The sequence below is a fragment of the Rhinolophus sinicus genome, linkage group LG09 (genome assembly GCF_036562045.2).
Source record: "Rhinolophus sinicus isolate RSC01 linkage group LG09, ASM3656204v1, whole genome shotgun sequence".
Taxonomy (NCBI): domain Eukaryota; kingdom Metazoa; phylum Chordata; class Mammalia; order Chiroptera; family Rhinolophidae; genus Rhinolophus; species Rhinolophus sinicus.
This window is the reverse complement of record NC_133758.1, coordinates 75381078-75407266: the sequence shown is the minus strand read 5'-3', so window position 1 is coordinate 75407266 and position 26189 is coordinate 75381078. Positions and strand designations below refer to the sequence as shown.

The following is a 26189-nucleotide window of genomic DNA, read 5'->3' as shown; positions in this document are numbered from 1 at the left end:
TTTATTTAAAACTTATTGCATATTTTCTAAGTTTGGAAAATTTGATGGCATTACATGGTCATTACAAACACACCTTATGTATACATAGGGTAAACAAAGATGGGACTGGATTGTTTGGAATGGTATCTTCAACATTTTTTTTTTTTGCTTGCACATGCATGTGAGTTAAAAAAAAATGCACTTCGTAAAAAAAAATGCACTTCCTCATATAAGAATATTTACTAAAAATTCTATGTACTACTGAACTAATATGTTGGGAAACCTCAAAAGAGACTTCTAAATCTTTGCTTAGTGAAATTTTACATGACATTGATTTAAGTAACATAGGACATTAAAAATCACCACAAGAAAAAATGCTTTTTCTGGATGTTAGTTATTAAACACCTTTGTTAATTATGATGACGTTATATTACCATTGGAAATATGTCAACAGGTCATATGAACAAATGACATTATTATCAATAGTAAATATAAATTGTATTTATAATAATCTTTTTGATATATATATATATGTTTATTCTTTTTTTTTTCACAAACTTCGCTAATTGAACTAATTAAGTCACTATTTATCTTGTAAGGAGGTTGAAAAAGAGCTGATGCTGGGAATAGAAGCGTCATCTCTGTCATTTTCTTGTTCAGTACATCTCACATTGCTGGAATTTCATCTTTGATCATTATTCATTTACAGAAAAAAATTAAAGCTACCTGCCCATATGAAATAGATTAAACGAGAGAAGATAATATGTAAATTACACATAAAATGTAGAATTGTACATTTAAAGTGACTGTAGAAGTGAGAAAGCAGGTCCCACCTTGTCACTGTGTGGGGTTTCCACTTCCTCCTGTGGTACCTGGAGAGTAATAGGTGCTTAGACCAGCTCACACACACTGAGTAAGGAGGGAGGAGGGGAAATACTAATAATGTCAATCAATTATTAATAATGTCAATCAAATTAGTATATTTTCTTATTTCATTTGTGAGAACTTCTGTTTTCTTTCAACCCTCCAGTGGATTCTTTTGGAGACTACTGACATTTGGTGTGTTCATTTCATTTAAGGTTTTATCAAAAAGGTGGCCGCGATGATCACTTCCGGGACGTAATGTAATTGAAAGAATAAACACATGAAATTGAGAAGAAAAGGGTTGATTAATATTTTAATTTATTTTCATCTACAAATTGTTTGATGTCTGTAGCTCTACGCTGTGAGTGTATTGCCCTAAATTAAAATATAAATGCAAATTCTAGGGAGCCAAGGGGTTTGGATACCAAGAGACTCTTTTGGTAAATGCTTGTTTATACTAGCATTCCACCATTTAGATGCTCTTGTAGTTACTGGGCATAAGAAAATAACAATAATAATAAACCTTTGCTTTAAGTTAACGTTCATAGATTTCAGAATTAAAATTTTTAGACCTAGAAAGAAACTTACAGATTTTGTTTCCCTGTTTCTTTAAAAAAAAATCTGAGGAGACATAGCAAGGATTCATAGATTTGGAATGAGATGGAAAACCTCGATTTCTGATGGAGGCACTGTCTGTCCATTTTCCAAATTGCTTCTAGTTTTCATCCTAGACAAAAGCATGTTTCAGGATCAGGGAACATGGATTCAACTTCATGTATTTGTTCAATAAATATTATAAATATGGCAAGCAAATACAATTCTAAGTGAGATGCTAGGTGCTAGGGGTACAAGTGAATGACATCAAGAAGTCTCTTGCTCTCATAAATGTTATATGTTACGGTAGTGAGACAACAAACATGGGGCAAATAAAAAGTTAACTAGAGTTAGACTAGTGCTCTGATGGTACTAAATAGGGTGATATTTTCAAGATTCTATGGGGGATAATTTAGATGGGGGAATGTCCGAGAGAGTATTTTTTAACTGAGAATCTGAAGAATGCACTGGTGCTATGAAGGAGACCAGGAAAAAGCATGTGTGGGGACAGAGCCCCAGAGAGCAGTTTCCAGGCTCTCCGCCTCACATAGAAAGGTGCTGGGTCAGGTAGTAAATGGCCATCAACTGTGATTGGATGGCCATCAGCTGTGGCTAGCTGGCCATCAGCTGTAACCAGTGAGCCATTGGCCACTAATATAACTGCCATGGGTACGCTAGCAGCAAATGGGGGCTAGCAAGAAGATGGTGGCTGAGCTAGCACGAGCGGATTGCAGTTAGCACGTGAGGTTGGTTGGCAGAGAAGAGGACGGCAGGTTGCGGATATTGTGGCTCCTGCCTCCTGTGTCTCCAACCCAGCCGCCAGCGAGACTATTGTGGTATGACTCCCCTGTCTATTGCTCTGTGGGTGTTCCTTTTTGGCCTCACCATGTCCTGCATTCTTATGCGGGGAGAGGGACTAGAGACCCCTTGTTGTGCGGGAGACCCTGCTCGCTGCGCGGGGTCTCTGCTCCCGCTCTCCACACAAGAACGCAGGTTATGGTGAGGCCGAAAAGGAACACCCATGGAGCCACAGGCAGGGGAGTCATACCACTATGGTCTCACTGGAGGCTGGGCCCACCGGGCGCATGACCTGCCGTCAGCCTTTCCGCCAACCGACCGACGACTCTCCTCCACTCTCCTCGGCTCTCCCCGACTCCTCGGCAATCCTCGGCAGTCCTCGGCAGTCCTCGGCTCTCCTCCGTAGCCGCAGCAGTTATACCAGCGGCCAATCGGCTAACTGGTCACAGCCGACGGCCAATCAGCCACAGCCTACGGCCATCCACCACCCGAGCCAGCACCCCCCCACGTGAGGCCGAGAGCCTGTATACTACTCTCTGGGGCTCTGTCCCCACAATCCCTTTCTAATGCTGGTGATTTGAAAATTTCACACTATGTGGAGTTTAAATCAGCCTCCAGCTCTTCTTGTCATCATACTACTTAGTGTATTGTGATTCTAATACGTCATTCTTACTGTGTGCTAGGTCCTGGGATATGTGATTCAACCATCATGCAAACTAAAAAGTCAGTTTTCTTTTTAGAATGTTCTCAGATTGTGTATTCCAGCTTTTGTGAATGTTGTCACTGTCATCATCACCAGCAACCTCAGTACATTATATTTGAGGAATGCCTATTTTTGTTTTTAAAATTTAATAAACAAGTTATTGCAGTAGCCAGTATCACTTTTTGACTTAATTTAGTTCAGTTTTATGTGTTTCATATTCACACCTGTCTCTGACACTATCATATTTAGGAAATGTATATAAAAATATATACAATTTGCTTAAATATTCTCTACAGTATTTTCTAACTTGTTATCTTTATGTTTTTGCACAGTTTCAGCTGCTTACCGTTCCCTTTTACCCCCAAAGTGGGTTTATTTCTCCCTTCTCTTTTATTAATGTTTCATTTAAAAGAATAATTTGGTCATGACCTGTTAAATTCATTTTATTACCTAATGATGGGTCGGAAAATGGCTTTAGGAGCCATTGTGTGGAAGAAGGGAAAAAAAGTCCTATTGCTCATATTTGTGTCTAACTAATCTTTCCAAATGTTGCAATTCCCCTAGGGAAAAAATAATACTTGCACGCACACGTGTTAAAATATCTCAGGATATGGCTGTTATCTGGTCATAGCAATTTTCACAGTGATCTGGCAATTTGAACACTATCACTTCTTTATTGACCTGCTAACTTTTATGTTGTTGGACATTCTTCTAGCCGTCTTAGGAAATTTTCTGGTTGTCCACTGGAGTGTTTTCTGTTGTTTATCATTTGTATTAACTGCAGTGTGCTGCCAAAATAGTCAAATGTTGTGATTTTTTTTTGTTCAGTTTTGTTTTGAGGAGATAACCTTGGAATATGGAAAACAATAATCTCTAAAATAGACTTGATAATACAGGTGTGAATTTAATTTAAAAAAATGAGTTAGGGAAGAGTTAAAGTAACTATTTGAACAGGAAAAAAAAGAGGTTTAATATAATTAGCCAAAAACAGTTGTTTTGGAGGTGCATTTTGAATAAATGAATGAGATTCTTAGTTTCTTGCCAGGGTAAGGCAACAGGTAATTCAGTATAAAAAGCATAGTTCAAAGAGATAGAAAATGAATCTTCAACCTTAAACTCCTGTGGGATTTTCTTGAATCGTTATTGATTTGTTCTAAGCTCCTACCATGGGAGATAAACTGGTTGAAGTTAGAATTTAATTATACTTAGAGTTACAATAGATATTTTCTTTCTTTTTTAAAGGAAAAATTGCTACACCTGGAAAACATACAAAAGTCAAGGGAACATGACATACAATAATCCTTCATTGCTATCTTACTGTGGTCATGTGTATCATTAATTGTCAAATACAAAATTATCCTCAACTTCAAAATATAAATTTGCTAACATAAATAGTGAAATTTATTTCAAGGGGATAGTTTTAATTGGGCTGTCTTTAAAGGCATATGTCATGTTTTTAAATGTACATTTTAATAAATACTGGTTGTGGGAACACTCTGGTTCTCTCAGAATAATCCTGAGGAATGATTCTAACATTGAGAAAATTAGGCAAGAATTTAGGTTATTATGTGAATAATATCATGAAGATGTAATATGAATGCTAACACTTGAATGAAAATTTGTGCACTTGATGTCGTCAGGGTACTATATTTTAAAATATTCTTTTAGTTCTCCTGTTTGAAAACTATGCATTTGGCAAATGAAGACATGAATGTGCGAATATATCTGTTAGCATAAGTTTTAATATTCTCTTTGTTGTCTGCCTTTTCCTATATAGCCTGAAAAAAATGACAGTGAGCCAGGCAGTCAGAGGATAAAACCCGTTTTTATCGATGATGCTAATTTTGGACGACAAATATCTTATCAGCATGCAGCAGTCCATATTCCCACCGACATCTATGAGGGGTGTAAGTAAAAGAATGTGAATGACTGTTATAATACCATGCTCTCATCTGTCTTATGTATCTCATATTTGAAAACAAACAAAAAACGGAGCAACTGTGATACTGTCTTATTTACATGCCATTTAAGAGTGTGGTAAACTGATTTGTGTAAATAGAAGAAATCTGATTTTCATGAGCATTTTATGTTCATATGGCTTCATTACATAAATATTTGTAGGAGAGTCTGTACCCATGGAGATGTTCTTCTACATTATTGTTGAGTAAATAATTCTGCCTTCTCAGTTGATAGAAATAACTTAAAATGGAATGGATATATTCTTTAACTCAAAACTATGTGACACAAGTGCACACATGCAGATAAATATTTTTACACAAACTCACGAACTGGTAAAGGAAGCGAGATGAACATTTGAGACTCTCCAGTTCTTGCCACATCTTCTGTTGTGTTTTTCAGTCTCTCTCCCTCTCTGTGTCTCTCTCTGCCTTACCCTAGCATATGGGTCAAAGATACCTCCATCCCCATATATTGTGGGCTCAAGATAAAAAGAAGTGTTGGGGAAAGAATTAAACAATAGACCATCACTGAATGGAAGACTTGATTGAGAAGCTTCACTGTGAGGAAGGGAGGGGAATAAGTTATTCAGGAAGATACAGGGGAGGAAGCTTGTATTGGTGATGTTTCTCAGAGACACCCTCTTATTAATAAAGACAGAGCCTGGAAATTCTAACTAGGAATTCCCCTAAGGACAGTCTAATCATTTATGAGAACCAGCTGTGACCCAGAAAGCAGGGTCTTTGTTCATTCATAGTTCTGGTCTTTGATGTTTTATCCATTCTCTAACCTCCACACACACCCCACACAGCCCCCTCTGCCTTCTCATATAAACAAATGGTGAGGAGACAGAACCATTTGAGAGTTTTAAAAGTATGTTTCTTGTAATTCTCCTTAAGTAGAAAGGCTGTAGAGTGTATCCAGAGCTGCCTGGGTTCTGGAGCCAGATGGCCTGTATTCAAATCTAAATTTTAGCAGTATTGTTTCCTTGTGCAAATCTTTTGACTTCCTGGGCTAGCTTGTATTTTCTCACCTGTAAAATGGGGATGGGATTACTAACCAGAAAGGTCATTTGGGATAAAGTAAGTTAAAATATTTAAGTGTGCATAATAGTGCCAGGCTCATAGTGAGTACTATGTAAATGCTTGTTGTTACTATTAATTATACTTAAAGTTTATTTAAATATAGAAGATTAAGTACAGGAATTAATACTGTAAATTAGCTGTTATTTTTTGGATTCCCTGTGGGATTATTTGTTTAAAAGGGATTTTTAGAGTACATATATGATTCTTTTCATAACAAATTTCATTTATCAAAATATTTTATTCATTATTTTTGTTTCTTTTTAATAGTTTTAAAACTGCATGTCATTTTTCTCCTATCAATTATTTTAAGATATTAAACATGATATTTCTCTATGTATAATAGAAACAAAATGATATGTAGAGGTAGTTTCTGATGTTCCATGAGAATTAAATATAAATTGACTTCTTTATAATCCTATTAATTTCAAGTCATTTTAGGAATTACCTGGAATTAAGATTCAGGTTTAGTTTTTTGTTTTTTTCCTTTGAACATTCTGTTCTTTTTTCAAGAATTATTTTTGATATTTGCAAATATGTTTTGTAACTATTGTAACAAATATTCAGATAATACTGAGCTATATGGTTATATTTCTTATTTTTTAAAAACATTATTTTATCCATCTTATTTTGTTTCAAATTTTTTATCACCTATTGTTTGTTGGGTTTGTCAACAAGGTAATGATCTTATTACTCTAAGAGATTATCTTTCCACTGAATTTACATTGAGGAAACAAACTTGCTGGATATAGAAGTTCTGAATCAAAACCTTTTTTTTTTGGTCAATTCTCTGTGGGTATCATGGCTCTGTTTTCCGACCTGTATTACTATGTTTTACAAATTTGAGGCCAATTTGAATGTTTTCAATTTGTTGGAAAGGTTTTATGATTGTGTTTCTTTTTTGTTGCCTCTTATTTGGGGGATTTTCTCCATAGTCCTGAAATTCAGTAGTTCATGTATGTGAACAAGATATTTGAAGTCAGTGATATTTTTTTCCAAATAGTTTTAATCTATGAACAAATTGTTTAAAATATGTATTTCCTTGGAAGACTTGTATGTAAAAATAAAACAAAAAACTACTTTGACTGCGTCAAACGTGATGTGACCAGAACCCTGTCCACTTCCCACCTTACATTCTTTAATAAGATGCCTTCTGTTTGTCTAGTGTTGGCAGTCAACATAGATTCTCTGAGCAAGTTCATAGGTTATTATTTAATTCTCATGCCCAAAGAAAGGAAAAAAGAACAAGGTCAAGCATATTGTGATTGTATCTGCTCTGTTGTGTATCTCAGCAGCTGGGAGAAGTCAGATGGTTATTTCTGAGATCTTTGCCTCTGCACTGATTTCCTCCCCGTGTTTGATGTGGTAGTAAAGGCCAGTGGACCACAGCCTCATTCTCTGTAGGACTTGGGCATCTTTGTCTAGTATAACTTGGGAAAGAGGATGGCTTGAGCTTACTTTCCGGACTATCTCATAAAGCGCCTGGAACACCGTTTCAGCCCTTTTGTGGTCTACAGACATAGCTGCCACTACTCCACTGGCCGACTCTCATCCCAGCTCCCTCCGGATATACGAAGTGTTTAATGAGACTCTTCGTACTCACTTCCACTTATATTCCTGTAATCTACAGCGTTTTTGCCATTCTATAGTAAAATTTCCTTGAAGTTCAGGCAGTGAAGTTCAGTAGTGATTATCCAGAGTGTCTCAAATTTTCTATTAAACTCAATGAAGGCTATCAGAACTACATCATACATTTTAAAAATAGGTTTCTTTCTCCTAAAAGCTATATGCTAGGTGGCAAAAATTTTAATATTGCATACATATTTAACATAGAAAATAAAAGTCTCCAACAATAGAACTTCCTGAAGCTAATGGTGGTTAACAGTTTGGCACATAGTCCTATAGAATATATATTAAATTGCAGACACTAACTAATGAAATAACCCAAATGGGATTTTTCATACTGCTCTTCAGCTTGCTTCCTCCCCTGTCCCTTGACTTATAGTAGAGAAGTATTTTTTTGTTAAGCTATTAAAAGTCTGAAAAGAGAGAAGAGCAAGATTTCTCTTCAGCAGTATGTCACCCAGAGAATGTAAAAACAAAATGAGTTTGCTTAATTTTTCAATGGGAAGATATGTAACAAGCAACAACAAATGAAAAGTACATTTCTTATTTTTTTCCATAGATAATTATAGCCTAAAATAATTAGAACCTAACTTACTAGGTTAGTAAATTACCTTGAGTATACATGTTATAAATACCAAAGGTCAATAGACTTTATAATTCCATTGATGTGATTAATAATAATAATAAACACGTTTTGATTTTACTAGTTGTTTGACTCAATGCTAAGCTTCCTTAATACAAGATCTTATTTAAGTCACCTTTGTTAAAATAAATAATTTTGAAAAAGGGGAAACTGAAGTAGAGTTTTTAGTGAAAAGCTACATTTGTAAGAAATGGGATTATATTTCAAATAAATTCTAATTCTGAACTTTATACTTTTAATCATTATGATAGAAAAAAATTCCTAATATTATACTATTGAGTTAATTTTAACTTGGTTAAATTATTTGGGAGCCAGGACTATCCACAGAAGTAAGTAATATACTTACTTAGCTTGAGAGTCTTCATTTTCTTATTCTTTTTCTCTCTTTATTTTTATTTTTAGTTGAAATCACATTCATAATTAATGTTTTCATCTGTTTTATGCTGGAACAGACATGAGGTATGACACATAGCTAAATCTAAGCATACAGTTTTTAAAGAGTATTATCACCTAGTATACATATATCTTTTCAATATCCTAAGAGTTTTGATTTTGTATAAATAATTTTCTTTCCAACTTAGAATGAACTATTTGTAAATATCCACAGAGGCTGATTTTAATAATCTCAGAGAATAAAAAAATAATTGCTTTGATTACTTTGAAAATCAATAAGATATAAAATATTTAAATAGAGGTTTTCAGAAGTCATAAGATATACTTTGGTATGTGGCATACTATTTTAAAAAAAGCAAAAGAAACTCTGTCTTTGGATTATTTATTTAGTCCCATTTATCTTAATATCGGCTTCTCCTCCTTTGCTGAAATCTCATCAGTAAGACTCTGACCCTGCCTGGCCTGTACTCCTTTAAAATTCATATCCGGAGTTATGGGTTCTGTGAGTAAATGAAACACGAGTAAAATCAGAAATGTTAACAAGATCTTGCAAATGTAATAATTACTGGTATTCTTCACGCGGTATGTAGGAACATATCAGATTTACAGGATTATTCTTCGTTTCTGAATTTAATAAATGTGAAAGTGTAGTTTAATTGAAGGCTTAACTGAAGGAAACAGCTTCTTTCACTTTAAGACAGTTGTGTAGCTACAGTCTCATAAGAAATCTCATGTTCTAATTTCCCAAAGGTGATTACTTTAAAGTTTCTTGAATTGAAATGTGATTATTTTTGCTCAGTGGTGTATTTAAAGTTTTAGAATAGTATATTTAATTAGAAGTCTATCCGAAAGTTTTCATTTTGAGAGTTTCACTGGTTGATACTTTTCTTTTTGAGGGCACACAATTTATACTTAATTTTCAGGTCTAATGTATCTGTTTAAGAGTATGAAAAACAAGCATAACACTTAGTAAAATAAGGGCTGAATATTCTGAGTTGATTTGATTTTAGTCACAGAATTTTATTATTTAGTCACTTTAGATTCAAGTATAGGGAATGTGCTCACAGACTAATTTATAGTCAGTTATTAATATAAATTTATGTTGATATTTATTTATAGAATTATTATAGTTTCAAAAGGATATATATTGATAAGGGAAAATAATAAGGAACCCAAACTTGTATAGCACTTTCACGTCCTAGATTACTTTAGCTCCTGCTTTTAATTGCAAGGTAATTATTATTTCCATTTGAGAAATAGAACATGTTTTTATCACAAAGATATATTCATTTTGATAAAAGAAGACAGGAGGATTTTCAGGAGTTTATTATTATCCTTGAAAGTCCCATATTATTTACTGATAATACTTGCTTTTTATAAATGAACTACTTATAATCACTAATACTGCATTGTAATTTATCTTAATGTTCATTTCTTTTGTTTTTCAAAATATAGGTACTGAAATGATGTCAGTATAAAATTTACAGAGGAAAGTGCTATCCTGCCTTTGACAACAATTGTGTAGATAGCCTTTTTATAATCTCTTGTAAATTTTAGCAGCTACTCTGTTCCAAAATATGTCCACCAATTAAATTAAGGAGTGCTAATAGTTTACATTTACTGTTTTAAACAACTCATTTCATTTTGTTATTCTGATGAATAACAAGGTCGGTACTATCCCTTTTACAGATTAAGCAAGTTAATATTCTAATTGATTGGCATGCTCAATATAAATCAGGCTGTCTGACTCCACTGTTCTGATAGTTGTAAAGACAATTGAAAATAATCCTTCCTTAAGATGTTTGGTGTTGTTAGGAAAAAGGCTGGATTCAGTGTGTACTCATAAGTCTTATCATTTAAAAAAAAATAAATTATGGTGTTAGTGTCAAGATTTCAATGGAATCATGTTAGTTTTTAGTACTGCTTTACCAAATATATTTTGTAGGAGTGGAAACTTGTACATGATGTTGATATAATATTCACTTCCATTGTATAATCTTATTCTCTAAATTACACTAATTAACTTTGAACTAAAGAAAACACATATAAAAAAACTTTAAAGGACTTAAGTTAAAATGCAGAATTGTGAATTCTTTAGAAAATGGGTAATCTGAAGGAAATGCAGGCCATGGGAAACTATGATTATTTGATATAACGATTCATACGAGTAAGGTAGATTACGTAGGATGTAACTTGTTTGACTTGTGACCAAAGGAGATTTTCAAAAAGTTAATAAGAAAATATATTAGGAATAAACTATAGAGTTTTCTCACATAATGTATTTATTTTTAAAATATACACTCTCTCCTTTTAAACCATAGTGACTACAATGATTCTTGATATATTTTAATTTCAGTTATCTTGAGAGTATACAATACTTTAAATCTGTACTTGGCGCATTTGTTACTTGATAAATATTTTGAATTATTTATGGGCAATTTTATATAAATAAAACTACATATAAAAACAATAAAACAAAAACTACATATAAAAACAATACAGTTGTACTCTGTTCTCATAATACCAAAATAATATGGATTATATTTATATGTGTTAAGAAAAATACCACTTTTATAATAAAGTAGCATTATAGACGATGTAAAATGTTATTCATTATGTTTTATTGGAATAAAACTAAGAAATTTCATAATAAGATAACCAATATCAAATTCGTTTTATTAGGCATGGTATTATCATTCAATGACCTCAGCAAATAATCAGGTGAAATTTTACTAATTTAAGCTGCTTAGTTTCAGATATATTTTATGTTAACTATATAACATGAATGAAACAATATAAAATGCTATCTTTATTTTGCCTCTTACACATTATTCCTATATTCAGCAAATACTTATTAAATACCTACTGTATGTCATTTACTTTTCTAAATAATGTCAATATAGCACTGAACAAATAGACAAATACTCTTGCACTCATGGAGCTTACATTCTAGTGGATGGGAGTAGGTCATGAAATAAACAAAACAATAGGATATATTGTAGTATAATAAATACTCTAGGCAAAAATAAAATAGCAAAGTGTTATAGGTGGTTCCTGGGTTAGGAGTTGGGGAGTTGATATTTTAAAATAGGTAGGTAGAGAAGGCTTTGTGGATAAGTCAGCATTGTAGCAGAAGTCAGTATTGATGAGCATGAGAGGTATAGTGTCCTTGGGGTAAGAAGGTTGTAGGCAGAGGGAACAGAAAGAAAGTTTGAACGATCCTGAGGTTGGAGCATGGTGGGTACAGAAAGTGCAGGAAGACCACTGTGGCCAGAGCAGAATGAATAAGGGAGCAAGTGTCGCAGCAGATGGATACAGCCTTGTGGATACTTGCAAAGACTTTGATTTTTACTTTGAGATTGTCTTAGTTTGGGCTGCTGTAAAGAAATAACATAGACTGTGTGATTTAAACAACTGACATTTATTTCTTACATTTGTGGAGGATAGGAAGTCCAAGATCAAAGTATTGGCAGATTTGGTTCCTAGTGAGGTCTCTCTTCCTGTTTTGCAGGTGGCCACCATCTTGCTATGTGCTCACGTGACCTTATAGTTTTATATGGACACCAATCCTTCTATGAGACTCCGCATTCATGACCTCATGTAACCCTAATTACCTCCTAAATGCTTCACTTTCTAATATTATTACATTGGGGTTAGGGCTTCAGCATATGAATTTTGGGAGGACACAAACATTCAGTCCATAACAAAAATAGAAACATGATGATTTTTGAATTGAATTAAATAATTTAAAAAAGTGATATTGGATGCTTTGTTGAGAACAGACATAAAAGAGAAGAATAGAGGAGAGATGGTGGGGCCTTGGACCAAGATTGTAGCCCAAAGAATTATTCCTATCAATATTTTGTAAAGTTAGTATATTTTTGAAGCCTATACTCTTCCTTCTAATTTTATATTTGTTATTAATTTTTCATGATGACGTTATGGTCAATTAACCTAATTATCTCAAAGCAGTGTGACATACAAATTTAATCCTCAAATAAACGTTATAAAAGTACTTTTTAATTCAGAAGCTAATGAGCTAAGATAAAAATATTGGGATTTAAAGTGTAGTGAATTAAATGAAAGTACAGTTTGGCAGATTATCAAAAGACCCTCTTCTCTGTGCCTTTCTCCATAACTTTTAAGTTTTCTTTTCTAGTTAAATACATTCCATGCAAGTTAGTTCCTTTCCCAAACATTCAGTGGTACAGTTAGGAACGGATGTTAGAAATCCTAGAGGAAAATATGCAGAGAATTTCTTAATTTTTCCTGGTTACATAAATCCTTATACATTGATGCAAATTGCTGAGCTCCTCTTTGGGGCTTGCCTGCCATATTTCCTTGTGATAGACTTCTGGTTTCGTATTCACATCACAGTACCAACAAGTTTTGAATTATACAAACTATTGATGTTTATATATGTCCATGGTAGTGTTTTGTCTGTTGGTTTCTGTGTAAGACGAGTGATCTTGGTTTAACTCCACAGTGTAGTTCTTTGAAATAAAAATGTTTGTTGAGTTGTTCCACTTACCAAAATCTTGCTTGAAGATAGTATGTATTTTCCTGACAAACATATTATGATTTTTGAAATTAATTTAACTTAAATATAACATATCAAAATTATTATTTTTTCACTGTAGAGAACACAAAATAGTATAAAGGAAAAAATGTAAAATTACACTAATATGTGTGTGTGTTCACTGAATATATTAGTAGTAAATGTGTAGTAAACTAAATAAATATACTAATACTGACCTATTACAAAAGTGAGTTAATGAATATAAAGTTTATACCTGACCTTTTAACTTACCAGGAAGATTTATTATACATTTAGTATATTTTGAAAATATGTTTCATAACTAATTAACTCGTTATGTTTCATAACTAATTTATATTTATATTGTTACCATTTAACCATTGTGAATAACTAAATCTCTGCATTTCTTCATTATTTCATTATGATAAAAGATAAGACTTGGTATTAGAAAGTCAAAGCTATTGATAAATTTCATTTATATTGCTGGTTAGTGCCTATTTAGATTTATATTAGCAAAGAATTAGTGCCCTTCTAACTCCAACTTTATGAACACTAAATAATTACCTTTTAAATAATGTTTTGTCAATGTGTGTTGACAAGTTGTATTAGTTTACTGCAATTTTTTTTTTCTATCTTTAATGTCATATGTTTCTTTTTCTTCACTGGGTTCCATAGCTGTCTAAAATAAAATACAGGGCACTATGAGAATTAGCAGTAGTTTGTCAGAGAGGATGGTAACAAACTTCTTTAGAAATTACCCTGATTTTCCCACATGTTAGATCTCTCATAAAATATATTGTAAAGTTTTTATCTTTACCTTTGTAGCCTGAATTTCATTATTATATTAAACTGAACTTTGTTAAACACACCAACTTTAAAAATTCAAAGTAATGTGTTAAAGTATACCTTAGCCATAAAATCATAAGCTTTTAAAAATTACACAGGCATTTACCAACAATGGGTTAGAAAATGATAGGAAAATATTAAAAGTAGGAAGTATAAATCCAAGTAAAATGAGAGTTAAAATCCTAAAAGAACACTACATACAATTTTATAAGGAAGTATTATAATCTATATGGTTTATTATCACATGTAATTAAAATTGACTCAAAAGTGGTCATAAAATAAACTGGAAACATTCATATTTCTGGCCAAAGAAAATACTTCCTGCTGAGTGATATATATAAAATTTTCAAGAGAATAAATACTTTCAAATTTTAAAAATTTTACTAGAACACAAAAATGTGAAAAGTTTATCAAGTCATGTAACTTCTTATACCAAAAAAAAAAAAAAAAGAAAAAGTGGTCACTTAAAAAAGAAGAAAAAAGATAGAAAGATAACCATAGGCCAATCTCATTTGGGAATAATAATGAAAAATTCAAAAGAGAACATTTGCCAAGTGAAGCAGCAATGGAAGAGTAATGAATGATAACAAAATAAATGACAATAATTGAGTATTTTAGATGTCTGATAATATTGTTATATTATATATCAATTGATGCAGATTAAGTATTCAATAAAGTCTTACACCCATTTTTAATTAAAATCTTATCAAAATACCACTATCAACAGCAAAAACTGCTCTGATGAGTAAGTAGAGCTGAGAAAATCCAACTCCTTCTAACCCGTTGGTTCTTTTTCTCAGAGCAGTTGTTTTTTGTGCTGGTATATATCACAAATGTAAATTTGGGTCAAGATAACAATAATACAAAAATGTTTAAGAGTAGTACATTCTTAAGTTTTATATTTCTTCTTTTGTTTTGTTCTGTTGTTGTTTTTTAACCAGATAATTTACCCCCACCCCCCAAAAAAGAAAAAGTTTCTCTAATTCTGGAGGATGCATCATCCCATGTTACAGAGTTATATGTTTAAGGACTAAAAAAGTGCATGTCTTAAAGAACTGTTAGTAAAATGTTATCATTATATTAACAAAGTAGCTTTTGTTTCTTCTTTTAAGATGCTATTTCAGTTATAAAGTCTTGATTCTGAATCATGGAGCCAATAAACTGATAAGGAAACTCTTAAAAAGCACAACTGAGTCTGTAACAAAGTTATCATCCATTGTAAAAAAAAAAAAATAGTTTAAATAATTAACACTATTCCTTATTAGGAGTAGGGCAATAAAGTAATAAGAACACCATAAAAACACATTGAAGACAAGCCTGAGGTAAAAATATAGATTTTAGGGAAGGGTAATTTGCTCATATTTAATAAGAATAGCACAAAGAGAAGCAATTCTTTTGGGGTAAACTTTGCACTTACTTTTATTGCCTTTCTCTAGTGATATTTCTGTAATACATGCATTTCATAGAGAACAGTATATTATTCATTGTTTGATAGGAAAATGTTGGCCATAGGTAAACCCAAATACCAAAGATATGGTATTCCTTTGATCTTATAGACACTGTTTCTTTAATTCACTTAAGAGTGTAGAGAAACAGACTAATTAGTAGTAATAGTTTTATTAAATTTTGTAAATTGCTGTGGACTGAAAATTTCTCTCCAAAAATTCATGTTGAAACCCTAACTCCCAATATGACTGTATTTATGAGATAGGGGCTGTTAGAAGGTAATTAAGGTTAAATGAGGTCATAAGAGGGGGCCCTTATCTGGTTGCATTGGTGGCCTTCTTAGGCCCCAGAGGAAAGTTAATGTGAAGACTAACACAAGAAGTCAGGTGTCTACAAGCCATAGGCAGGCACCTTTATCTTGGGTTTTCCAGCCTCCAAAACTGTGAGAAAATACATTTCTGTTTTTTAAGCCACCCAGTCTATGGTATTTTGTTGTGACAGCCTGAGCTGACTAAAACACAAATGTATTTCCAGACAAAAATGATATAGGCTTAAACTCTGGTTTTAAAAAAATAAAGCTATTAAATAGCTAAGTCAGGTATTTCACATTTTATACTGAAATATATGGCTTAGAAATATGTGTCTGTTAAATTTGGACTTTCTGCGTTTTAAGTCAGAATCTAGATTTTTGTACTTCTCCATGGGCTCTAGAAATTAATGACTCAATAGAGACTCAATAGAGACATATATTGGAAAGACAATCAATTTGCAATTCTAGGCATAAATAGCAATGATAATTAGATTGGTCATTTTCATGGAGAATTCCCTAAGTTATTTAGTGGGTTTATAGGCTGTACAAATTCAGAGATTGAAGTTTATAGTTATTGAAGTCTGTTTTTTGTTTTGTCATTTTTGAGAGTGAAGAAGAATATTGATTGTAATAACCTGATTGATTGTTCACTCATTCAATCACAGTGTCCTGTGTCCATTATGTTGCTAGAGTCACGATGACCAGTTGTCTTTTTTTTACCAGTCCATGCAGATAATATTGTCCTTTGCATGTGACAAGTTGATCACATTTTGGAATACTCTTTCCCTGGGTGAATTTGTGAAGCATCCCAGTTCCTTAATTGAAACTTGAGGGATGTTTTAACCCATAAAAATATCCCCATAAAGAAAAGGGGAATTATAAAAACCCCTTGATCTCATTGAAAATAAACTTGTAAATTAGTTCTTGAGGTAGCTACTACTGCAAGGCCCATTTAGCTTGTTTACTTAAACATCTATTATGGTGGTTGCATCTGTCTTCCATATCCTCTACCATGTTATTGACAACTACTCATTAGAACATGCCACATTTTCTAAATTGTTCCATAGGAAATAAAATTATGTCAATATTCTTAAATGGGATAATGGTTTACTGGCCAAATAAATTTGGGAAATTTATTTTATAGATCCTCTTTGGAGACTCGTAGTACGCATTAACCTTTAAAAGCTCATAAAACATTCTGCTAGATATAGACAAAATTCAAGTCGTTTTTACTTGGTATTTTTCATATTTATTTGACTATGTAACTTTAGTATCCCACAACTATTTATTTCAGAATCACTTTACCCCAAAACATTTATATTAGAAAGTGGGCACAATAATTTTGATAAAAAGTATAACTCACTTTTCTATATGAATTACTTTGTTATACAAAGGCATGTGTGTACTCACATATAGTGACATATAATGAAAATATAACTTTATTTTGTTAGACTCAAACTTTTTTAGTGAATAAATGTGGGTAACAATGACTTACATGGCAATTCTAAAATAACATGGTCTTGGTCACTTTTAATCATAAAAACAGTCACCAAAAAAAGAAGCTTTCAATTCAGAAATTAAAATGTCTGTTCTCATGTGATCGTCAAAATCCCAGATTTGAGTTAGTGTTAACTCTTCTCCCCTACCCTGGATTAGAGCTAATGGAAGCCTACAGTGAGAAGGGGAAGGGGGTGGGACATTTACAATTCTATGTGAGTTTTACCACCACTAAGTAGCATGGGAGGAGAAGGGAAGAAAGAGGATGGGAACTGGGATGGGTGACTTAGGCCAACTGGGTAGACATGGGTCTTGTAGATAATTTAAACTGACTCTTTCTCTTGGGGGAGAGAGCTTATGCGTTATTTAGATATTTTTTTCTGGGCTCTTCTCTTCTGTAGTTCTTTTGATCTAGCAGATACACATCTCTATACTATATGAAAGCTTAACTGCTAGTTACTTCCATGGCCCTTGGTGGCATTTTGTATTTGATGCCCCAGAGTCCCCTAGGATACTATAGAATAGTGGCATCCTTCATGCTTCATGCCAGCCTAAGCAGATGCTAGCAAGTCAGCCAAAATTTGGGCATAGAATGTTGCATGCTTCTTAATGTTTTACTGCATGTCTCTTGTATTATATTTAATTACACAGTGTATCTCATAATGTTGCATATTGGGTGAAATATATAAGAAATAGCTAACGGAAAGCCTATTGTTCTTAGGTGCCTCATGAAGGATGTTCAATGAGTCAAGAATACATAGAAAAGTTTTTAAGAATCTATATCAACACACATGATTAATCAGGGCATTACACCTATGTGTCTAATCTAATAAGGGTAATATCCATATCCCAGCACTGTGTTTTGCATGCATATAACTCACTAAGGAATATCACATATCTTTCCATAAATTATCGGACCTGACATCTATCTCTCAGTGATTTTTCTTAAGGGGGAGATCAAATATTATACAATACGTTAATTATATTTCCTTAATTTCCATTCATTTTCTCTAATTTATTAGGAGCTGTGTTATAAATAAAATGTCCTTTGAATTGTTTTAGTCTATAACTTAACAAGAAATTCAGGGATTTGCTAAAGGTCCAGTTATTGCTACACTTCATATTGTGTAGTGGGGAATGGAAATTAAAATGCACTATTTATTTCTAAAAATAAATTAAAAAGGGAACATAGAGGGAAGAAATGAAAAAAAGGATGTGTGTACAATTCAGTACCTCTATAAATTGATAGCTAGAAATAAGAAGTGTACTGGGCTAGCTTTTTATGATGGGTATAACAAGTGACAGGCCATTCAAAGGCTGAAGAAGAGAGATAATGAAATCTTAAATTAGAATAGCTTTCCAAAACAGACTGACAGTGCTGCTCACAGCAAATTAAAAAGGGTTTGACAATTGGAGAGAAAATGAAGGTATGGAATTTGAGATGAGAATTTTTTAATCATCTGGTATTTGCTTCATGGATAAAATCTTATACAGATTTCTCCCTAGAGATAAAGAGGCATTTGCAAGATATTTCTACAATCCTATTAAAAAGAGAAATAATTTAAATGGATTAAAAAATTTTAAACTATTTTGTCTCAGGGCACACAGATCAGATTTTCAAAGTATGGGGCTATGAGCTATGCTAATATTGAGATGGAATTTAGTCAATACTTATTGTCATTAGAGCATATCAAGTCATATACAATTTTAACTTAATAATACTTGATATTCTTTAGAAATACTGCTTCAGGTATGCAGCAATGTAAAGATAGTATCAAACACCTTACTAATTGATTTCAGTCTTCTGTAAAACTTATTTTGTTTTTGCTTGTTTCTTGCAAATTACAGCAATTGGAAGCTGTGAGGAATTTCATAGTAAGCTCCCACAGAACACAGGGGTCTTTTATTATCTTACATTCACCCAGCCTGGAACGTGACTGAGGAAATGTCCCATTACTACCCTTTTGGATCTGTGAAGACCTTCTGTTTCTTGGTAGTCACCAACCATAAGCAATGGGTTTGTAGGATGAGTGAGAAAAACACACAACTAGCCAACAAATTACTTTGATATTTAACCAACTGAAATCATATGCATATTAATATGCATACATATATTATACATATAAATGTACACACCCACTCTTATACAACAAATATATTCTGATAGTTCTCACTAATCTTCCTGAAATATCATTAATCACTTATATTTGTGTCACCAGTCTATGTATAAAATGACTGACTAATCTGCCTTTTTCTGCTTCTCAGGATTTTTTACCCAAAATGTTTAAAAATCAAAATTTTAATCTAATCTTAAGACAATTTTTACCAAGTCTTAAATCCCTTATCAAACAGATTTCACTTACCTAGAGCTACTAAATAAATGTCATTTCCATTCTCTTATTTTTAATCTTTCATTCCTTTTCTCTTTCTCCATAATCCAGATTTAAAATATATGACTGCTTAGGGAAAGCAAAAACCCACAGTTTATTCTCTTAGAATGTAGATGATAGGTTGATTTCAGACTCTAACAGTTTTAAATTTACATTTTTGCTCATTTCCAAGTCAGCAAAGTACTAGAAAAATACATAAATATTATATGTTGAAATTATATCATCTCCAATTTATTAGTTTTCTAAAAATCAAATGAATTCATTACCCACAATATTTGATATTAACTACCTTCCCACTGACATACTGCTCATAATGAAGACAAAGTGTAATTGAACTAACATGCATTCTGTAATCACTAGGCTAGAGGCCATATTCAAGTTAAGAGATTTGAGTTTAACCTGGGTTAGTAGGCTATAAATTGTGTGTGTGTGTGTGTGTGTGTGTGTGTGTGTGTGTGTGTTCTTATATATTATTCTTAAATATGCATATATAAATTATCAATAAAATATGACATTTTTTCATTATAGGAGACCATGTATGATATTATCATATCATTACTGTTAACTATAACATTGCTAAATTCAGCCTTAGATTTTTAATTAATTTTTATAATGAAGGATACAATTTTAATGGAAGTTGAAAATATTAAGATTTATCAATGGATCAAATAGGAATATTATATGCCTTGCTGATTTGAATTTAACACTAAATTATATTATTTAAAAGTTTTACTCTGAAACTTTTAGATTTTTATCTGTCTTATAAAAGTTCCATCTCACATTTGACATTTTACTGGTGTTCCTTTGTTGAATTTCTGGATAAATAATTAGATGTTGTGAGTGACCCATTATCTCCTGTCTGCCCACCTAAGATTTAGCCATGCTGAGTTCAGACCTTCTACAATAGTAAAAGTATGCAAGGTTTTAGTACAGTGGAAGTTGAGAACTCTGTTCTAACCACAATATTCTTAATTTCGAACTTCAAATTCCTTTGGTAGCATACAGTGATATACATGCATAGTTGTTTTCTTCTTTAGATTGCACTTTATATTAATGTACAGTTACTACAAATTTAATTTATTTATATAATCTTACACATATAACAATCTCCCAGGAGTTTATTATTAATATTAAAGGAATATTGCATGTATAGTGTCTGCATCTACATTTGTCTTTGAGTTCTAACTCAATGAGTTCTAAATCAATGTAAAATATTGCCAAATATTTAAATTTTGTTTTATTTCAGTTTACCCACAAGCCTATGCGTTTAACTACGATTTATACGTGTACATTTCAAAAATTACAATTATAAGCTCTACTTAGAATATGACACTAAAGTAGTTGCCAGAAAAAAAGTAAAACAGTTAAAGACATCAGTTTTGACACAAAATAAAAATAGTTGATATAAAAAACACTTTTGTTTGAAATATTATGGAAAATGAAAAGTTGAGAATATCATTTCACATCTCCTACTTAATCCTCATTTTACTTTGCATAAATGCACATATGTACACATTTCACATCTGTATATCATTTGAGTGTAGAACTCATTCCAGCAAGCTGTGAGTTGATTGGAATTTCCAATAATAATATCTTAACCTAGAGAAAAAGTATACTTCCATAGTCTATATTTCGATGTTGATAACATAAATTTCAACTTATTCTGAACTAAAAGAAAGAAGAGAATTGTTTAGGAATGGATATAACAAATATTGTCCATAAGTTTCAGGGACATTTTAACTTTAATGCAAACATCTTTATGCTCCAAAAACTAATAATACCTCTGAAAGATTTTTAACTTCAATAAAAGGTACAGCTTCTAGACAATGAGATTAGATGTTTGAATTTGGTTTAAAAAATAATACTTTATAAAGTGATTAATAAGATGGTTTCTCAGTGGTAGAAAAAAAATCACTGCATATACTTTTAGAAGTGAGGAAATAAATTTACATTCAAGAGAATCTTTTTTGAGAATATTATAAAGAAAGAGTAAATTCAATCTCAATCTCATAATATTTTTATTTTCTAAAGGCATAAAAAATTGTTTTTCTGTCCTCATGAGAAAATAATTATGTGAGGTTTTGATAGTGTCTTGTAGGGTTAGTATAACTAAATGCTTATAAAATGAATTAAATGGTATTGATTGCGCATACCATAAGTATACATCAATTTAAATAGAGAATGGGATAATATGATCTGGTGCCCATAGTGATACACACACACACACACACACACACACACACACACACACACACACACACACCACTACCTTCTTCTCTAAGACGGTATTGCTACCTTGTTTAAGGATATGTAGTTGGAAAAGATACCCCCAGAAATGTTAGCAATAAAATGTACAAGCCTTTGGTTTTAAACAAAAATGTTGGAGGTATCACATTTAAGAATAGCAGATGCAAAGGCAAGAAAATGGACAATTGATACTTTAGTAGAATATATATAAAGATTTTCAGTTGAACCAAAGGAATGAATAGATTTTGCTTCATGTTTATTTGGAAGGCCAGAGAAACTGACTAATAACATAAAAGACCCTGGCTTACGTCAGTTTGATTTGGAATACAAAGTGACAAGAAACTAAAAGCATCTTTTAGAAACATGAATAAAATTAATATCAAGGAAAATACATTTGGGGAAGAACGGTAAAATGTATTTCAATAAACCATGTTTATATCAGAACGGTAACTATGTGTTTAAAATTAAATTGACTTTATTAGTTCTTACATTTGCCTAATTTACTGTTTTTTGAAATAGAAGATTTAAAGTCTTGATCTGTATATTACTTTCTGATATTAAATTTCACTGAAAGGTTGATTGAAGTTTCCTTTTTAGAAAAATCTTCTATGTGTCTAAGTAATTAAATCTTGTCACTCTTTTCTTCTGATGAATGAGGGTGGTCTGCATTCATGCCTTTAGAGCTTCTGATGCTGGTTTAAATCATTTCCAAAAGTCAAAGGTGCAAGTGAATTGCAGAAGAGAGCTGCACAATGGTGGTGAGGAGAGTGTGTTCGACAATTTAGAACGTCTTAATAATACACATATGAGTCCTGTGGTAGAACTTTATGGGCTTACAAGACCATGTAATCATCGAGCCTCAGTCTCTTGAGGCTCTCTGTAAGTATACAGGCACAATAGATGACCTCATCATTCTAAGGGAGGCAGAAGGGAAATTGCTTATTCTCTAGTGCACCGCAAGCATTAAAGTGCTCTACATACAAGAGAGGCAGGCATTGTATCCCTGGGTACTTGATTTCAGTCAATAACTATTTTTTAAAAGGCAAAATTTGAAATAGAATGCATTAGAAGATAATGGATTTTCATTGGTTTTACTATCTTTTCATATTCTCTCTTAATGGACTGTGAGTCATACGTAGTACACGGAATTTGTATTCAGTGCACTCATTTTACTGCAGATGTGGAAACTGTATTTGAGGGGCACATTTTGTAGTTTTTGTTAAATGAGAACAATAGATATTAAAGTATACTACACCCTGATTACTTTTTATGGAAAATGTGTTGTTGTTTATGAGAGTTAGGTCCACATTGTTTCCTTTTGACCATCTCTTTCTGATTAATATAACTTTTAGTATTTAAAGAATTCTAGATCTTCTTGGTGTCAATACTTGATGACTTCATTCAAACTGGATAGTTCCAACTATCACTGAAACAATGATGCCCAAAACTGATTTCTCCATGCAGACGTCTGGCTAAGCTGCAGATTTATTTCCCTAATTGCCTTCTGAATAACCCTGTTTAATACATATCTCTCATAGGTACCTCAGATTATACTCAAAATAGAATTCCTCATTGTTGTCCCCAAACATACCCCTCCTCCCCCTATCTTCGTTAATAGTACTATCCGGGACCAGGCCAGAAAACCAAGGCTTCTCTTTTCCCCTCCCCACCATCGGGCACAGTGGTCTGTAGATTATTTCTCCTCAACATCTTTTTAATCTCATTCCATTCGCTGTGTCCACCACTACTGTTTTAGTTCAGACCATTATAATCCCTCACCAGCCTGACTGTAATAGCTTTCTGTCTAGTTTTCACCATTCACATCTGGCTTGCTTCCAATCCACATTCAATCTTGTTTCACACTGGCTTCTGAGTGAAGTCTCAAGTACAAATGTGATTATTTCTTACTTCTGCTTATATGGCTCTCTGTAATTCTCAGAATATTATAAATTTGTATTTAGTACCCCTAGGTCGTTATTATAGTATGTCTTTAATCTTATGTTGGCTGCCATTGTCCTACATTCCCTTTGTGTCTTTCATTCACCATTCTGAATAATTATCAGCTCCTGTAACTTCTGGAATGAATGCCTTTACATTTTGGTTTGTTAATTTAGTCTCTGTGCCCTGCATAGGATATTCGCTGAACCAGCCACCAAGCCTTCCTATGACCTCTCCATTCTATTTTAAAACTGTGTGTGTCACCTCCTCCAGGAAGCCTTTAGTTACCACCCCCTGACCCTTAAAACAGTTACTTAGCTTCTGATAGACAGGTACTGTTCATAGAATTTATGATACAAAAGGAAAATTTGATGTAAGATGGTTTGATTTATCCCTGTCTTCATTACATTTAGAGCAACTTGAGAAGAATGATAACTGTCTGATTTTAGTTCCAAGAGCTAGTTAAGGATATTAATAAGTGTTTTTGAATGATTGAGTACAATGCTGGAATTAGACTTTCACCTCTCAAGTATTCCATCTATTACAGTAAAAATGACCAAATTATTTTTAATCTGCCATGGTTTTTCTTTGTGTTGTATATATCTGTTTGGATATTTTTTGGTTTCATGAAAACTGTTTTGAGGTTCTATTTTTGAAATATTACACTAGATCCTAAAACCATTCTATTGCTATCTATGCATTTCCTAGTTGTCAGTATTGTTAGTGTCTCTTATCTTAATAAAATGCTTTATATCAGTCTTCCCATGGTGCATTCTTCCTCTTTCAGGTCCCACCTTAAAATATTGTTTCTTCAGAGTGAACATTCCGTATGACAGAAATCAGATTATTAGGAAATGAAGCGCACAAACGGGGATACTTCCTAGGGAGGTTCTTAGAAATATTGACTGATGTAAAGGACTCCCTAAAAACTGGGCCACGGGATGTGTATCAGGAGCTTCAAAACATCTGCATTAAAAGGAATTGATCTATCATACATATTTTGAGTGTAGCTAAAAAACAGACTAGAATGATTCTACTCCTCCAATTCTTATGATGTCCACCATTCACCTATCTCTTTGCATTGAAGGGAGGAAAAGGAATTATTGGATCATTTGTACCTGCTCTGATATGGTATAGGACAATGAAGGTTAATCAAAGAACTGATTTTTTTTTAACTGAAAATTACATCTAACTTAAAAAGGTGACCCAACACATGAGAATCACATTGATATATTAATTTACTTTTTAATTAACAAATATTTTTGAATACCTCAGCACACTAGTCATTACTGTTCACTGAATTCCCATTATGCATTAAGTATAGCATTACATTTTCATAACAACCCTAGATATTACAGGTACTGTTTTCTCCCTCCTGTACCTGAAAACCCCTATGCAATTGCATAGTTTGCACAGTAGTGTACATCTGTTCATTAAACACAGACGTCACATTCCATTGCCTCTTCCACTATATTTTAGGTACTGGAGAAAAAATAAACAACGTGTGGTGCCTACCCTAAAGCAAGACAGCATAATAGAAGACAGGCAAATAAACAAGGATAATGAAATATGGGAAGTATTTTAATAGAGGTATATAGAGAAAGCTATAGAGGGGTGGAGAAGCAGTTTATACTCTGCTAGATGAGGGGTAGTTGGGGTAGGAAAATCAAAGAAAACCCTACAGAGAAGGTGATACTGAACTGTGATTTAAAAAAAAAAAAAAAAGAAGTTTAACAAGTAGGCATGGTAGAAAAAACAACAAACTGAGAAGACAGTATATGCAATGACATGGGAGACATGAGTGAACTTTGTATCCTATGGGAAGGGCAGAAGTATTTGATTATAGCTTGTGTTTACAGTGCACAGAAAAGCAGTAGAAGAGGAGGTCAGAAGATTGGAGGGAAGCCAATCATAAAAGACCAGGTGTTATGGAGTCTAAGTGCAGACTTTTAATTAGGGAGGACATTTGCCAAGTAGAATACTGTGTTAGCAGTGAGAAGAAGGGATGAAAATGAGCTGAGATTGGAGGCAGGGAGATTATTTGAAGGTTATAGCCAATATAAGATTGTATACCAACTAAAATAATGAATACTCGTAAGTAAATAAAAAAGGTTATAATGAAAGACCTGTGTGTGCCCTGGAGGGAGAGAAGATGAAAGATACACAGCAGCTAGAACCAACGTGGTGACTTGGTCATATACCATCTTCTGGTATACTTCATCAGATCAAAATTCTTTAAGCCATTTTTAAAAGTCTATTTGTGGAGTATTTGTTAGCTCACATGTTGAATCATTTATAATATTTTAAAACTGTCAGGGTAACTTGAGTTTTTTCAACCAA

General features: G+C 32.8%; 1 protein-coding gene across 8 annotated transcripts in view; it reads left to right on the top strand.

Annotated features, from left to right (window-relative positions):
• Positions 1–26189, top strand: part of CACNA2D1 (calcium voltage-gated channel auxiliary subunit alpha2delta 1) — a 457790-nt gene that overhangs the window by 289909 nt on the left and 141692 nt on the right. For all 8 annotated transcript variants that reach the window (XM_019746897.2, XM_019746896.2, XM_019746894.2 and 5 more), the window contains exon 6: positions 4716–4845. In XM_019746897.2, the coding sequence (XP_019602456.1) occupies positions 4716–4845 (130 nt within the window). The remainder of the gene's footprint in view (positions 1–4715; positions 4846–26189) is intronic.